Source organism: Rhipicephalus microplus, chromosome 4, assembly GCF_043290135.1.
Source record: "Rhipicephalus microplus isolate Deutch F79 chromosome 4, USDA_Rmic, whole genome shotgun sequence".
Lineage (NCBI taxonomy): Eukaryota > Metazoa > Arthropoda > Arachnida > Ixodida > Ixodidae > Rhipicephalus > Rhipicephalus microplus.
This window is the reverse complement of record NC_134703.1, coordinates 21,801,073-21,819,065: the sequence shown is the minus strand read 5'-3', so window position 1 is coordinate 21,819,065 and position 17,993 is coordinate 21,801,073. Positions and strand designations below refer to the sequence as shown.

Genomic DNA, 17,993 nt, shown 5'->3' with positions numbered 1-17,993 from the left:
GATTTCCGAGCCAGTCTCTATCACTGTCGACACTCGCTTCTCGCGGGACTACGTCAACAACACTCACCTGTCGCACAATGAACGGGGGTGCATTATTTGACTCCGGGCTCTGTGTCGAAAGCGTAATAACACAAAGAGACAGCCAAGTCATACTTGATACCGCAGAACGTGGTACTACGCGTTTGAACAGCACGTGCGACCTGCACAGGTGAGGTTAAGGACAGCGAGGTAGAACATGTATAAATCACCGGGCGAGTGCCTTCCCTTTTCTCAGGTTTTTGGCCAAGCCGAGGGTCATGTAGAAGAAAGAGGAGCCCGTGTTGAAACAAGCGTTTAAAGTTTACGTATTAACACCAAGGGGGAATTCCCTGTGTAGACTAGACACCACAAATTCGGCCAGGGAAAACACCTTGCAGAAGGAGGGAAGTGGGCCACCTGTGAGGGAACCTTTCTTTCTTTCTCCCGCCTCGCCTCCAAGAAGCGTGGCGGAGTCTACTTAAGAGGCCACCGATCCGATCCGTCAGAGAGGGAGCCGAGAGCGACACGAGATTCAATCAACGCGCATGCGAAGACGCGCGGACCGAGAGTCATCATGAGAGTTGCAGTGAGTACTTTTTCTTCCCACCTTTAGGAGAAATGCATGAACACAGCCGAAGAAAAGATAAAAATGATAATACTGATAATAAATAAGAACAACGTAACACTGACGGTAAAATAAATGCTAATATTCGATTATCTAGAAAAAAGAGATAAACGGTATAAGTTTAGGTAAATTATAAATGCCCATTGTGTCAGTAAATACATGTTTAGGTTCTGCAATACACCGTTGAAGAGCTAAGAACACGCTCTTTTGTTCTACAGTAGCGCTGTTAGGTCGTGTGTTTGATTCCCAGCAACTGTTACTGTTTAATGCGGAGAGACGAACTATATTGTACTAACGTATATTAGCGTAAGCCACTAGTTGTCACCCATAACTTCAAACATATGAAAGGAAGTTCTGTGCAAGAGCGGTCGTGTACCGTGTTTATGGAGTGCTTTAAAAAATACCTTGAGGTAAATCTTAATCGCAATTTCGTATTACCTATGGTGCAGTCTAACGACTCTAAACACCTTAATTCAGTTAAGGGTAATGATGTTTATTCATTGACACTACGGTAGTGCTTAATTCACTATGCGAAAGCTTTAGAAAATCCATTATTCGAAACGACCCCGAGAAAGAAAGCTCTTAAAAAAGAGAGTAAAATAGAGAAAAAAAAACGCTGACCTGATTACGAGATTCGCAGTGAGCGCTATGAGTGATAATAATTGCGATACCTTGAGCGAAATGTGGAATATTGCTGATATTCTTCCATTCCCAAATACAGAGACCCCAAATTAATCCTCTATGAGAAAATGCGAATTTATATTAACGCCTTTGAACGCAGCAGATGAAGATACCATTTTTTTCTTACACAAGAGTCGTTCATTTGCAAGGATCAATTGATATGAGAGAATGGCTGCAGTCTACCAAAATTCACTTACCTGTCGATAACAGACCAGCAGGCTATCGTAGCACTATACTATACTGATACTAGCTCCTGATAAAAAAAAAAAAACAATTGCCTTCACCGTCCGTTCGCGTCACGTAATACAAAATTTGGTATGCGTGAAGCTAGCGAAACGGCCGCGAGTGCATTATAAACGTGACATGTAGTCATGTTCTTACATGACACGCATCTCATGATTATCATGTTTGCACCAGTGATGTACCTTTGTCGCTCATTCACGTCCCGTGATACAAATTTGGTATGTGTGAAGCTAGTGAAATGATAACAGTGAGCGCGCTACGAGCGTAGCATGTAGTCATGCTTTACATGACACGTATGCATGATTTTTATGTTTGAACGTGTCATTTACCTTCGTCGTTCCTTCGCGACACGTAATATAAAATGTGATATATGTGAAGCTAGCGAAAAAACCGCGAGCGTACCATGATAATGGCGCGTAGTCATGACTTACATGACGTGCATGTCATGATTTCTATGTTAGGGTTTGTCACTTATGATCGCCACGCCGTCATGTCATACCATGCCAGTTTCGCAACATGCCATGTGAACGAAACCACCGCAACAGCAGCAAGACCATAAAATGTAAATCATGACACTCATGACATATATGTCATGATTTTCATATGTTATGATCGTCATGTAGTCATATAATGTCATGCCAATCTTGGTATCGATACCTTTATTGAAACGGCCAGGAGAGTTAAAAGTCATAGGCGGATAGATAGATAGATAGATAGATAGATAGATAGATAGATAGATAGATAGATAGATAGATAGATAGATAGATAGATAGATAGATACGTTCAAGTCGCCGAAGTTCGCTAAGAAATGCTTCGCATTCAAAATAAGTCCCTAATTATACAGATGCCTGAAAAAATGAATGCGCTGAAAAATTTGCTAAATCTAAATCAGCTGTTTACCCAGCCATGCAAATGCTTCGCAGAAGAAGCTTAGAAAGCATTCTGTTCTCATAATTATACAGCTATTGCTGGCGTGTTGTGCTACTGACACGTGTTTGTAAAAACACCTAAACAACCGTGGCAGTTTTAGCAGATATATTGTTACGTGGAAAATAACAGTTGTCGGTCCGCAGCCACAACGCAGCTCACTGACAACGTCCACTTCTTTATCTCAGTCTGAGGCACCTTACTTGGGTATGCCCCACTATGCCCTCTTTCAGTCAGACGAAATCACGTAACACGACCCCCGGCGGCAAAAGCGCCGACCCGGCGAGTTTACGGGGCCACAGCAGGAGCAGTGTGGTAACGCTTGAGCCTTGATACGTGGACGATGTCCCTTGACAGCAGAGCGGAAGAGGTTGCTGGATTATCAGGGACAATTTCATATGTAGTGTCGGTCACTCGTCTAAGCACGCGGTATGGGCCCGTGAAACGAGAGAGAAGTTTTTCTGACAGGCCTGCATGTCGCGTAGGGGACCAAAGAAGAACGAGGGAGCCTGTTGGAAAGTGTTCGTCGCGATGCCGCTCGTCGTAACGATGCTTCTGCGAGTCTTGGGACGCCATTAATCTGCTGCGGGCAAGCTGACGAGCATGGTCAGCTCGGGTAATAGCGTCGCGTGCATATTCAGAAGTATACTGCGCAGCGGCTGGCAGGAAGGTATCCAACGGCAATGTTGGTTCGCGTCCAAACAGAAGGTAAAATGGCGAGTACCCGGCAGTGTCATGCCGGGAGGAATTGTATGCGAACGTCACGTAGGGTAGTGCAAGGTCCCAATCACGATGGTCGGCCGAGACATATTTCGATAGCATGTCTGTCAAGGTGCGGTTTAAACGTTCTGTAAGCCCGTTTGTCTGGGGGTGGTACGATGTCGTGAGCTTATGTTGGGTAGAGCAGGAACGCAGGATATCGTCAACCACTTTCGAAAGGAACGTACGGCCTCGGTCTGTCAGCAGTTGACGAGGGGCTCCATACACTAAAATGAGATCGCGTAGTAGAAAATCAGCGACGTCTGTAGCGCAGCTTGTTGGCATGGCTCGCGTAACTGCATAACGGGTCGCGTAATCCGTAGCCACCGCGACCCACTTGTTTCCGGAGGCGGATGTTGGGAAGGGACCGAGAAGGTCCAAACCAACACGGAAGAATGGCTCCGATGGGATGTCGATGGGCTGAAGATATCCGGAAGGTAGTCTCGACGGCTTTTTGCGACGCTGGCAAATTTCACAAGCGTTGACATAGCGACGTACAGAACGTGAAAGGCCAGGCCAGTAGAAGCGGCGGCGCACACGGTCATATGTGCGAGAGACACCAAGGTGACCCGCGGTTGGCGCGTCATGGAGCTCGCGTATAGGACTGTAGAACGCAGGTGCTTTGGTATGACCAGAAGTAGGTCGTGACCATGGGGCGATAAATTACGCCGATATAAGGTGTGGTCCTTTAAGGTAAACATGCGAACGGAAGCGTCTTGCGGTGAAGATTCGAGCTGTTGTATTAGGCGGCTGATATCCGGATCGCGACGCTGCTCGTCCCCGAGATGAAGCAGCTGGGAGATGGAAAGGACGCAGCCCACAGAATCAGTGCTCGTAGGATCGCAGTCGGCCACAGGGTAGCGTGACAGACAATCCACTTCTTTGTGCAGTTTTCCTGATTTGTACACTACGGTGTAAGAATACTCCTGGAGGCGGAGTGCCCAGCGGGCGAGACGACCTGTGGGATCTTTGAGGGAGGCGAGCCAGCAGAGAGCGTGGTGGTCGGTAAGAACTATAAATGGTCGGCCGTATAAGTAAGGGCGAAATTTCGCGACTGCCCACACCAGCGCTAGGCATTCGCGCTCTGTGATGGAATAATTACGCTCCGAGGTGGACAGCAGCCTGCTGGCATAAGCTATCACGCGATGCTGCCCACGTTGTCGCTGAGCCAACAAAGCGCCTATTCCGTAACCGCTGGCATCAGTGCGCACTTCCGTCGATGCCGTAGGGTCGAAGTGAGCTAGCACAGGAGAAGAAGTGAGCCAAGTGGTCAGGTCGGAAAATGCTGCTGATTGCGAAAGACCCCAGGTAAACGTCTCATCCGGTTTGAGTAAATCTGTTAGGGGCCGAGCGATTTCCGCGAAGTTCTTGATGAACCGCCGAAAATAGGAGCAGAGCCCCACAAAGCTGCGGACATCTTTGGCGGTTTTCGGCACAGGAAAGTCCTTCACAGCTCGAACTTTTTCTGGGTCAGGCTGTACACCGTAAGCGTCAACAATATGTCCAAGTATTGTAATGCGACGGCGACCAAACCGGCACTTAGATGAATTCAGCTGAAGGCCGGCGAGACGGAATACATCAAGAATTTTTGACAGTCTCTCAAGGTGCGCTTCAAAAGTGGGAGCAAACACAATCACGTCATCCAGATAACAAAGACACGTAGACCACTTGAATCCATGGAGCAGGGAGTCCATCATTCGTTCAAAGGTGGCGGGGGCATTACATAAGCCGAAAGGCATGACTTTAAATTGGTAGAGGCCATCGGGTGTTACAAAAGCCGTCTTCTCTCTAGGTCCATGGGGTTCACGGCAATCTGCCAATAACCAGAACGAAGATCGATGGAAGAAAAGTAGGTGGCACCATGGAGGCAATCAAGGGCGTCATCAATGCGGGGCAGAGGGTATGCGTCTTTCTTGGTGATGTTGTTAAGGTGGCGATAGTCCACACAAAATCGCCACGATCCGTCCTTCTTTTTAACTAATACCACCGGGGATGCCCAGGGACTGGAGGATGGTTCAATAATGTCCTTCGCTAGCATCTTGTTCACCTCCTTCTGAATTATGCTCCGCTCAAAAGCAGACACTCTGTAGGGACGGCGGTGAACAGGGTTGGCATCACCCGTGTGTATGCGATGCTGGACAAAGGACGTCTGCCCAAGAGGTCGGTCACCAAAATCGAAAATATCCTGGTAGGCCTCGAGAAGATGTTGTAGGGCTTCAACTTGCGGAGGCGGAAGATCAGTGGCGATCATGTCTACAATTTGACGGCTGCCGGAATATGTTGCGAGTGATGTGCGCTGCGGTGAAGCAAATGTGTCTAAGGCAAGCACTTCAATTTGTGAATCGAGCAACGGACACAGGTGGGCCACAGAAATGCCTTGTGGAAGCACATGATTCATGTAGCCGAAATTGACAAGAGGTAGACAAGTTTTGTTATCCGTGATGCTGAGCACCGTATAGGGCACTGCAACATTGTGCGCAAGGAGTACGTCGGTGAGAGGCGTAGCGTAATAGTCACCGTCGGGCACAGGTGGTGAGCACAGAAAATCGACGTACGTCACAGTTTTCGAGGGCAGGCGAACAAAATCGCTGCATTGTAATCGGCATGTAGGTTGGTACGGGGCGGCACTAATTTGTGGCAGTTCAAGGCGGAGCACACCAGCGGAGCAATCAATCAGAGCAGAATTGGCGGCAAGAAAATCGAGGCCTAGTATGAGGTCGTGGGGACATGTTTCAAGCACGGTAAAAAGGACGACCACTTGATGACCGGCTACGGTAAGTTGAGCTGTGCACATACCGACGACAGGGACTTTTGCACCATCTGCAACTTGGACGACACTGGTCAAGGGGGGCGTGAGGACCTTCTTCATGCGACGACGAAAACGCGAACTCATAATACAGACGTGAGCGCCCGTATCTATCAAAGCTTCAACAGGTGTACCATCAACATATACTTCTAGGGTGTTCCGGTTCAAACGTAAGGGCAACAGAGGATTTTTGGGTAAGGTCGACAGGGCAGCTTCACTTCCAGAAGCGGCGCAGCCTAGTTTTCCGGGGACGCGCGGCGGTTGAACGATGGCGAGGGAGAGCGGCGACGCGTGTTTGAACGAGAAGGGCGTCTTTGAGGCGGTGGCGACGACGGGGCAGGGTGGCCGTAGTCCTCAGGGGCAGTAAATGCTGTAGACTGAGTGCGGGTCGGATAACGGTGGTTTGGTGGACAGAATGAGTTACTGTAAGCGGGGTACGAGCCAGAAGACATAGATGGCCATTGACTGCGGCAGTAACGAGCGATGTGTCCTGCGCGACCACAGCGGAAGCAGATTGGCTTATCATCAGCTGTTCGCCATTCAGACGGGTTCCTGGTTCGAATAGAGTATGGATGGCGACGTCTCATGTCCACAGAAGCTATTGAGGGACCAGTATTATCCAGTGTGGATGCAGTGGACAGGATACCAAGGTTAGCGAATTCCTGGCGGACAACAGCCTGGATCAAGGCGACAGCTGGTGTTGAGGCGTCGGGCAACGTCGGTAGTTTGTTGGCAGCCGGGTAAGCGGCCTCGAGTTCACGTCGGACGATGCGCGTCACGTCTTCGGTTGTAGACGGATGACAAGGAGTGGCTTCGTAAGACGACGTTGCCGCGGTGTTGGGTAGGCGCTGAAACTGCTGCAAAATGCGTCGACTCTTCGCCTGCTCGAGACGGCGGCACTCTTTGATCACAGCGTCCATGGTCGTTACGTTGGTGAATACAAGCAGGCTGAACGCATCGTCGGCGATTCCTTTTAACACGTTCGAAATCTTGTCGGCCTCAGTCATGTTGGGATCGGCCCTTTGACACAACGCTAAGACGTCTTGAATATAAGTCAAGTAGGGCTCAGTGGACGTCTGTGTACGGACAGCCAATTGCTTTCGGGCATCAAGTTGTTGACCAAACGGGTTGCCAAAAAGGTCGCGGAGCTGTTGTTTAAACATTTCCCAGCTTGTGATTTCGTGCTCGTGGGTCTCAAACCAGGTGCGAGGGGTCTTGTCAAGATAGAAAATGACATTCGCAAGCATAACGGTTGGGTCCCAGCCATATTGCTTGCTGATGCGCTCGTACATGCTAAGCCACTTGTCCACATTCACGTTGTCCTCTCCAGTAAAGGTACCGGGATCACGGGGTTGCGTTAGGGCGACGTACCGGGTTGCTGTCGTTGCTGAGGTAGATGGCGAAGCCGTATCCTCACCCGGAGCCATGGTAGCAGACTTAAGGAGGCGTCCACTGCGTAGCTCCGTTGTCAGAAAAGCACCCAGCACCTCCACCAAAATGTTACGTGGAAAATAACAGTTGTCGGTCCGCAGCCACAACGCAGCTCACTGACAACGTCCACTTCTTTATCTCAGTCTGAGGCACCTTACTTGGGTATGCCCCACTATGCCCTCTTTCAGTCAGACGAAATCACGTAACAATATCATTAAAAAGAAGCCCGAATAAAGGCGCAGCTAACTGAAAGAGAATAATGACATATGCACTCAAATTATTAATCAAACCTCTCTTCAAACTTATTCTCCCGAGCGCAGACCCAATCAATAAGTTCTTGTTGCTCTGACCACTACGTGCAAAAACCATTATGTCTTGTCGAATTCAACATAGACGTAACATGCACTCATTGAACTATCATATGCTGATACAGATAAGCCACTGAACGCTCCTTTAAGTAATCCCCCCCCCCCCCCAAAAAAAAAGAACACAAAACAAATGAAGCTGGACTTTCAAAGTTGCTTTTAGCTTTTACGCCATCAAGGCGACCGAGTTGAGAGGGGCAGTTCATTGTGGGGAAGTGAACACGTGACACGTGAACGAGCTCGCGTGATCGTGGGTCGGCCAAATGATTACGTCATGAATACACGACTCGGTGAGCACACTTCTCTGCCTTTCATTATTCACGAGCGGTCATCTGTAACGACAGCGAGCGATGACTGGCATTTTTAGAGAAATCGAAGCCTTGTACTAGAATTAAAGGCCGGAAAAGCTATTGGGCAAGCCGCACGGCGCTTTCAAAAATCTGACCTCAAGAGTCTTCAGTCTGAAGTTTGCCGTCCTACATATCGGAACCATTGAAACATTCTTGAAGAGAGTGTGCAGTTGCCGCATGAAATTGATAATTGAGCTTTCTCAGTTTGCTTCAAGTGCTAAAATTATCTTTGGCTGTGTTCATAGCGCGACAAATGAATGTTTCTGCCCAATTATACACCTATCTGATTAATTTTTTTGTCGTCGTTGTTGTTGTTTTCTTTGTTTTTTCTTCTTTCTTTATACCTGTACATCTATTAATTGGTCATATCATCATCACTGTACCACCTCCCACTCCTGCTTGGGCCATTTTTATGGCCTGCAGTACCTTATAAATAAAATAAATAAAACTCTATTACAATTTGAGATTCGTTTGGACACCATGTTGCGCAAAACAAATGCATCGTCGCTCTTTGCCGCTTTATCTATTTTGTGATCTAATTTCTATTAGGCGAGGAAATTGTGCAAGGAGCATCACACAAACTGTGGCCAACTATTTTTTTAACATCGACCATATAACTTAGCAACACCCGTGTTAGATGTGACCTAAGAATAAGCGCGTACTGATATTCTTTATCGTGACTGGGACGTTTGTGTGTGCTTGTGTTTCCATGAACCAAGCTGCTCCTCACGGCGCTGTTTCTTGTCATCGGCGTTGCGATGGCTGGTTACCGGAGAGGATATGGAGGCTACGGAGGCTACGGAGGCTACGGTGGATACGGAGGCTACGGAGGAGGTGGATACGGAGGCGGCTACGGTGGTGGTTACCGGGGTTACAATCGGCCCTACGGCTACGGAGGCTACGGTGGTGGCGGACGTGGCTACTACGGTGGATATGGTGGTTATGGACATCACCACGGCTATCACCACCATCCTCATCATCATTATCATCAACACCACAGACCATATGGTTATGGCGGATACGGTGGTGGCTACGGAGGCGGTGGTTACGGTGGTGGTGGCTACGGCGGCTACGGTGGATATGGTGGTTACGGATATGGGCGCTGACAGAGGAAGAACTACTATTGTATAAAACATGGCTGATGCTATTCTTGTATAAATTATGCTTTGGCGAGAGATTCGTTTGTGCTCCGGCGAATTGGTTATTGCTTCAATTACAGCACCTTCTGTCAAGTGCCAACGAATGAAAGGTACGTTACGGAGCTGGGGAAGCATAATATCTCCTTCGACTTGAGCGTTCGATTGCAATTGTATTGATAGCAGCAGATGCTGTGAGTAAGGTTGCGGTAATCGTGCACGTAAGGTCACCACGACACTTACATAATGCTAGACTCCGTATACAGGTCGGTGGTACAGGACAGTTCTGATCACATAAGGGCTATGAACTTATTTCTATCCAAAGAATGCAAGAGTGGTATTGTGAATGTGGTTTTAGTATAAAACAGTAGATGATATTGATATGAACTTTATTAGGGCGAACTTGTGCCCACAAGTCTAATGACTATGGTCGTTGAGTCCGAGTAGCCGACAGGCACAGATTCAACTAACTTCTTCTTTCTCGTTGTTGGAGCGCACGAACGCGTGGCGCATGTCAGCCGGGTCTTTCTGGTGCTCTTGCCATGATGATTGCGGCGGGCTACTTGGACGTGGCCAACCTGTCGCGGCAATATGGCTTCAATAAGTCAGTCGGTTGAATTAAGAACAACATTTTTCCTATTCACATGTCGTTCATCATCAACTTCACCCCTCCTCGTTCTCTTCTTTTCTCTTTCCTTTTGAACAGCACCTTGTTTACTGAAACAGCAAACGTTGAAGTTTTTTGCCGTGAAACCATTTGCCGAAATTACGGTCATCTGGTGTTTTTTTAACGTGCACTGACATCGCATAGTACACGAGCCTCTTCCATTTCGCCTCCATCGAAGGGTAACTGCCGCGGCCGCAATCGAACTCTATTACATTGTAGTAATCCGCAGTTTAAACGTCTCGAGTATAACATCATAGAGTATGGCACTAAGTGCGTGGTTGAAGCAGGCGGACTGGTATTACGGCTAGAGCAGCCGTAATACCACTCAAGCTTCCAATAGCGAGCTGTAGTGAAAGATCAACAGTCCGGCTTAATTTTGTTTCACATAAATATTTACAAGAACACGCGCTGTTCTTTAGCGTTAGAAACAGGTGCGAAGCGTCAAATAGAGAGCAGGGTGGCGCCAGCAGCAGGCCAGTGATACGTTGACCTGCATGCGTGCGGCTTAGTAATGTTTAATGTTTTATTGGCTAAAACCGAGGTATGACTATTGGGGACGCCGTAGTGAAATGCCCTCGAAATTTCGGATATCTGCAGGTGTTCTTTAACGTGCACTGGCGTAGCGCGCATGGGCTTGTGGCATTTTCCTCTAAGTGCTACAGCGGCTGCCGGGATTGGACCCTTTAAGATCAGTAGCAGGTTACTGTAATCACTATAACAACGCGGCGGACTCACACAACTTCATTGCTCCGTCTTAAGATTCGTACTGCGCGTTATGGGCTTCGATGCTCATGGACACCAGCCTGCAGCAAGGAAGGGGGGGGGGGGGGGGGTTAACATGCGCGCCAATCGGCCAACACTACGGGAAAGCCTGAAAACATTGTTTATTATTTCGTGCTTCCTTACTTATCTCCAAAAAATGAAAAAAGTAGGGCTCGCAAATGCGCAGAAATCAAAGTTTCGAAAAATAGAGAGGTGTATAAGAAAGGTGGGGAGGTCAACTACCCTTATACTTCACCTTTAAAGGGACACTAAATGCAACTGGTAAGTCGACGTTGATTGTCGAAATAGCAGTCTAGAAACCTCGTAGTGTTACTTTTGTGCCAAGGAAGGGACTATTTTGAAATAAAATCACGTTTTAGTAGTCCGCATCGGGTTAGCTCACTTCAAATTACCCACCTCCCCCGCCGCGGTGGTCTAGTGGCTAAGGTACTCGGCTGCTGACCCGCAGGTCGCGGGTTCGATTCCCGGCTGCGGCGGCTGCATTTCCGATGGAGGCGGAAATGTTGTAGGCCCGTGTACTCAGATTTGGGTGCACGTTAAAGAACTCCAGGTGGTCAAAATTTCCGGAGCCCTCCACTACGGCGTCTCTCATAATCAAATGGTGGTTTTGGGACGTTAAACCCCACAAATCAATCACTTCAAATTACCCACCTCAAGAAGCGGACCTACCGGACTGATTTACGTCACTACTGTGGCCGTGCACAAAGTTGTCCAGCTTTACATGTGCTAGTAGAAGCAGACCGAAAGCAGCGGGAGCCACAGAAGCAACAACAGCCATTGATCAATTTCTCAGCATTGGTTTCGATATCGCAGATGTTTTTTATTCAACTGCACCCCGCTAGAAGGCACCACATGTCCAGTGTAACTACGCGAAAATTGAATTTTTGACTCACCCACGCCATTATGCATAGTAATGTAGGGCGGTTCTTTTTTCCATGAATCAAACAGGCACGAACAAGCAGCATTGTATTGCGTCTCTTGATAGTGCAGTTAGATTTATTACTCGTGATTAATTGTACGCGGTCCGTCTCATGTCATCGGGATCATTTTGAAAATGTCCTCCTGCGGCGCTTGTGTTCTTGCGCACTTACCTTAATTTCTCGGTAAGTAGGACGCTGTTGCTGGCAATATTGTCGTTTTAGATGTTGTCATATATTGAGCTTTCACTCGGACGTAAATATTCGACTTCAGTGTCCCTTGAAGGGATCAGTGCGAAAGCACTATCCTGTACCTTGTGCGTACTTCAACCACTTAGTGCATATTTTTTATTGTATTATGTTACTCGAGAGGTTTAAACTACAATGAAATCAAATTCGATCCCAGCCATGGCGGTCGTATTTTCGATGGAGGCGAAATGGTAGAGGCCCGTGTACTGTGCGTTGCCAGTGACGTTCAAGAAAATCAAATGGTCGAAATTTTCGGAGCCCTCCACTACGGCGTCTCTCATAATAATACCGTGGTTTTGGGACGTGTAAACCGCACACATTAATTATTGCAATGCAATTGGTAAAGTTGAAAGTCGCTTGTACCAGTGAAGCTTTCGCATATGATCGAATTCACATTCTGTGCAAGCGGTAGCATGCTTTGAAAGACAAGAAATTATGCGCGTGAAATGTTTGCGATCTATAGCTATGTAGCCACAATACTTGATCTTAAGGGAATACGTGCAGTAACGTGTGTCGCTTTTGTGATAGGCGGCCGACTTCAAGTCACGAAGTCGTTATGGTAACCACACGTTCTGACGCCCGATGGCAATGTACGCGTGGGCCGCGCAATATTACTGCGATTTTACATATTGTATAGCGAAGCCTCTATACGGGACCCGTGCGTTTGTAACTCATAAACGTTATGTTCACTGCATTTCATAGCAGAGGAAGTTATTTGGCGTGCTTTCACAAGCAGAGACATGGCTGTGTGGATGATCACCTGCTTGCCATATAACCGGCCTAGGTTCGATTCTCACTCGGGCCCCGAAACATTTAATATTAGTTTTATAAGCATGTCTCTCGGCTTTTCGGTCACGCACAAAGTGATTTTTCGCTCACAACCAACGACGCCAACATTTATGCGAAATGAGTTTTTTTTAACGCTGTAACTCTAAAAAGAAGGAAAAAAAAAACTTTGGAAGAATTAAACATGCGAGATGCTGCTGTCTAAGAAGTTTATAGAACTATACCAAACTGAATTCTTCTTTATTTTGACGTTTGCGAGCAGCCTATGTACACGGGCCGTCAAAAGTTTCCAGGTCATTGTCCCATGTATTCCTGGGGAAAGTGGCATGACAACTTTGATGCCCCCTCGGCATATTGCTAACCGTTTTCCAAAGCATGCGTGTTCAAGTTCCCGGCGCTCAAAAATCAAATGGGCAATCTGCATTCACGTCTCGTGTGCAAATTGAGCCAGCGCATAAGAATATTCGCGAGATAGTGCTTTCTTACTCGCTATAAACCGTGTAACGCGGCAGTATGTAGGCACTTTATCCTACGCAAGATATGAGGCATTTTTGAGAATAAGGTACACGAAGCTCTTGCGTTCATTGGCACTGTAAATGCTTCATGAGCTGTCCTTTCTCATATCCCCGTTAAGTGACGGAAATAGCGCACCCAACGAACGCTATTCTTGCGCACCGTATCTAATGACACCTATACATATTTTTTTTTCCTTGCACAGTTGAAGTAAGTCGCACAGGTGGTGGTAGGAAGCGCATACTATATACAAAGTCATGGGCGTGCTCCACGTTTACACCCGTACCGTTTACGTAATGTAGCGGTTACACAGACAGTGAGCATGCGGCTACACAGTAGAGAGTTTTAGAACAGCGCAACGCAAAGCTTTGCGTTGCGCATGCGTCGTACGCTAACCTCTGGCGGGCTCCCATTGAGTGACGAATGCTCAAGCAAGCTTTGCATGCGTTTGGCATTCTGAAAATTTTGGTACCATCGTGAGGGCAACGCAATTTGCATACCCATGAGATAACAGCATCTATAGTTAAACCAGAAACTCAATCGAGTGGAATGTTACAGTCGACAACAAATAAAGTACGGACCACGTGAGCTCGTACCTAAACGCACTACAGGGGCAACTATGCCGCTATCGAAAGTATTCCTTGGGTGGAGTGCGCCTTTTGTGATCGCAGTCATGCACGCTCTGAAAATACAGTGCCTAAAACGGGTGTACACCCAACAATTATCTTCATTGCTTACGTGCATGCTTATCTGTTGCGAAAAGTACATTTGGTGAAAAAGGGGGATATAAAAAAATAGGCATGCTTTGCGAAGTTGTCGATTTTCCGCAATGCAACCAAAAGCATACATGATAATAAAGGACCTGATTGTGCGAGTAAAATATTTATGTGTAACGTTTTACTCGTCGGAAACACGCTGTCTTGATAACATACTATATTGAGCAGGCCACGTCATACATTGGCTCTATCCATATATGCATACGTGGAAGGCATCTTTTCTATTTTTTATACCTTCTGCCAGTGTCGCTAAATAGTTGGTAGTTCCATTTTAGAATAATTGTCATCCATGTCGCGCGTCTTTTCTCGTCTTATTTTTGTGCGCCCGCTGCTACGTCTTCACGATTGGTGTGCGCTACGTGACGCAGCATTTTCTATAGGATGGCGGTGAGCACCAATTTTTAACGGAGGGAAACGCGAACTGAAAACGCAACACGAAATCGCCATGCCATGCCTCACCAAGTAATGCGACGACGAATCGTGATTTAAGACGCTGACTGCACTGTTTATCGGAACGGCGGAGATGATGGCTGCCGCGACGGTCTCAGGCAGCAAGATTGTACTTCGAGTTCTTGGCGAAACATGACTCGCATGCTGGCTCCCGCTCAAGACGGGACGTCGACAAGCGGGGGCTCACTAGCAGATGAGCCCGTCCTAGCGTAGCCCGTTTTATTTCATGCGCCCAGTGCACGTCGTCAGAGCTTGGGCTGCACAGCTTTGGAGAAACACGGTGAGCCTCTAGTATTAATTACTCTGATTCACGTGATGCTAAGAACGAGAACTTGTGTGTTCTTTCCGGCAAAGGCATCGAGGGGTCGTGACAGTGGTAGGGCCGAGGCAGCGAGAAGGAAGTTAACAGGCTGTACTGTAATCGAGCTCGAGGGATCGAGCCACCCTTGCGGGCAACTCGGTGAACACTGAGAGGTAAAGACATAAAACCCTAGTGAAAGCGGTATAGGCTGGAATCATCGAATGTTTATGACGTGACATTCTCTTCTATCGTTCGTTCTTCCCAACATTACAAAAAAAAATGGAGCCCTTGCCTCATCTGAAAAACGGGAACAATTGAAGCATTCAGTCTGCGGGCCTAATGTACTACAGCTCTCTTTCTTTTTTTTTTTTTTCGCATTGCGCTATGCTCTCTCCTTCCTGCTTTCTTCTTCCCCGCCCGGAATTGTACCTTCAACCACGCACTTAGCAGCGTAACACTTCACTTGCTGCTGGCAATGGCAACAACTGCCATGCGCTCATATCCCGGCAATGGTGAAATGTGGTAGCGTAAAATAACGATTACCTATTGCCCTGTATACCCGAAACGGCTTTTTGCCGACAAGTCCATGATCGAGAAGGTATGGATACCTCAGAAAACAGCTTCCACAAATGCGCACACGGCTGGCGCACCTTTGTGCACGGCATCTCTATACCACCGCCGTGTGCCTGCCTGCATGCTCGCCGGTGTCGGGTATTTCGCGTACGACGTCCCCACCGAAATCTGTGAGTTCACTCAAACCCTGATAATTCCCTCAACTTCGTTATTGTTCGGATAGACAACGATGGTTTGATTCTGGTTCCTCCGTTCTATCGACATGAAAACGCGAATGTGTCCAAGACTTAAGGCGACGAACGTGCATGTGGTGGCACCAGCAACGTAAACGGTGCACCGGTCATGTGCCGGTGGTTACGCCCTTCATGTCGGATTTCGCTTCGCTTTAGCGGTGAGCTGTTTTCGCTTGTGCACACAAACGACCTGGCCATTTGTTGCGTTACAAATGACGGCAGCAATACGCTTGTCGTGCTGGGTGAGCTTATTTTGCACGTGTAGCACAGCATACATGGCCGCCGTGAAGTCCGTGGCATCGTACGCAGGCGCCAGTTTTACTTGGCGCGTTGTTTGTCACGACTGAAGCATTCTATTTGGGGTCTGAATGGCAGCCTTAATTACGTGCAGTCGTTTAGAACTCGTGTAGCACTCACGGGCTACCTTCTGAAGCAAAAATATGAAACGCGTATGCGCTTTTCTTTTCTTTTGGTCTTCACATTGTCACACCCTTTACAACGTTTTCATTGTTGCATTTCGTAATATGTCGCATGCAATAAATTTTGTGACGCACTTCTGTGAAATTGAAGAAAACGGCAAAATGAAACTGCGATAAAAACAGCTCATGTCGCTTATTTTTTCGTAATCAGCTTGAGCTAATTTTTTCTTGCTTGGGTTCGTTGAGAATTTTGGTGCTTTTTTCGGTAAAATACTAGAAAAAAAGCGAAGCTTCCACGGAACCACAGCAAGCCTTTAAACAGCGAAAATGAACGATTCTGAACCTGTTTTATTTTAGGTTATTTAGCAGGGGGATGCAGGTTGCTTCTAGCTTGCTGCAAAGTCGTTGTGAGGATTTAGCTAAGTGATGCTATTATACTTTCCTTCTCATAGCAGGGAGGTGCGTGTTAAACCACAGACAGATGTCCAAACTCCTGAGAGAGGACCTCGTGCTGAAACCAAGCGTTCGCACATTTCATAGATCTATGAGCACGTCAGCGTTGGCGTAAGTTTTTCATCGCTTCGGAGCTCCTGCGGCTGCCGTTGCCTTTCCCGTTTTCTAGTGATTCTCTTTGTACGTACTCGAGGTGTTCGGCTCATCGTCATAACCTCACAGCCATTTCTGTTCATTGTTTCACGTTTATGACGACGATAGTTTCCTGACGGGCAGCACAGTGGCACATATCTGCTAAAAGGACACCAAAGTGAAACAATGAATCGACATAGATTAACGAATTGTACTCTTAAGTCTCTACAATGTCGTTAATTTCAGCAATGTATTATGAACACAGATTCAACTAACTTCTTCTTTCTCGTTGTTGGAGCGCACGAACGCGTGGCGCATGTCAGCCGGGTCTTCCTGGTGCTCTTGCCATGATGATTGCGGCGGGCTACTTGGACGTGGCCAACCTGTCGCGGCAATATGGCTTCAATAAGTCAGTCGGTTGAATTAAGAACAACATTTTTCCTATTCACATGTCGTTCATCATCAACTTCACCCCTCCTCGTTCTCTTCTTTTCTCTTTCCTTTTGAACAGCACCTTGTTTACTGAAACAGCAAACGTTGAAGTTTTTTGCCGTAAAACCATTTGCCGAAATTACGGTCATCTGGTGTTTTTTTAACGTGCACTGACATCGCATAGTACACGAGCCTCTTCCATTTCGCCTCCATCGAAGGGTAACTGCCGCGGCCGCAATCGAACTCTATTACATTGTAGTAATCCGCAGTTTAAACGTCTCGAGTATAACATCATAGAGTATGGCACTAAGTGCGTGGTTGAAGCACGCGGACTGGTATTACGGCTAGAGCAGCCGTAATACCACTCAAGCTTCCAATAGCGAACTGTAGTGAAAAATGAACAGTCTGTCTTAATTTTGTTTCAGAAAAATATTTACAAGAACACGCGCTGTTCTTTAGCGTTAGAAACAGGTGCGAAGTGTGAAATAGAGAGCAGGATGGCACCAGCAGCAGGCTAGCGATATGTTGACCTGCATGCGTGCCACTTAATAATGTTTAATGTTTTATTGGCTAAAACCGAGGTATGACTATTGGGGACGCCGTAGTGAAAGGCCCTCGAAATTTCGGATATCTGCAGGTGTTCTTTAACGTGCACTGGCATCACGCACCCGGGTTTGTGGCATTTTCCTCCATCTATAAGTGCTACAGCCGCTGCCTGGATTGGCCCCTTTCGGATCAGTAGCAGATTACGGTAATCAGTATAACAGCGTGGCGGACTCGCACAACTTCATCGCTTCGTCTTAAAGAGTCGTACTGCGCGTTACGGGCTTCTATGCTCATGGGCACCAGCCTGCAGCAAGAAAAGGGGGGGGGGGGTTAACATGCGCGCGCATCGGCCAACAGTACAGGAAAGCCTGAAAACATTGTTGATTAATTCATGCTTCCTTACTTATTTCCAAACAATAAAA

At 47.3% G+C, this 17,993-nt stretch overlaps 1 protein-coding gene across 1 annotated transcript; it reads left to right on the top strand.

Annotated features, from left to right (window-relative positions):
- The first annotated feature begins 449 nt into the window (after nt 1-449).
- Nucleotides 450-9,382, top strand: LOC119171360 (uncharacterized). Its single transcript, XM_037422213.2, has 2 exons — nt 450-604; nt 8,925-9,382. Exons 1-2 carry the CDS (start codon nt 593-595, stop codon nt 9,309-9,311), a joined length of 399 nt encoding a protein of 132 aa, XP_037278110.2. The 5' UTR covers nt 450-592; the 3' UTR covers nt 9,312-9,382.
- The last annotated feature ends 8,611 nt before the right edge of the window (nt 9,383-17,993 follow it).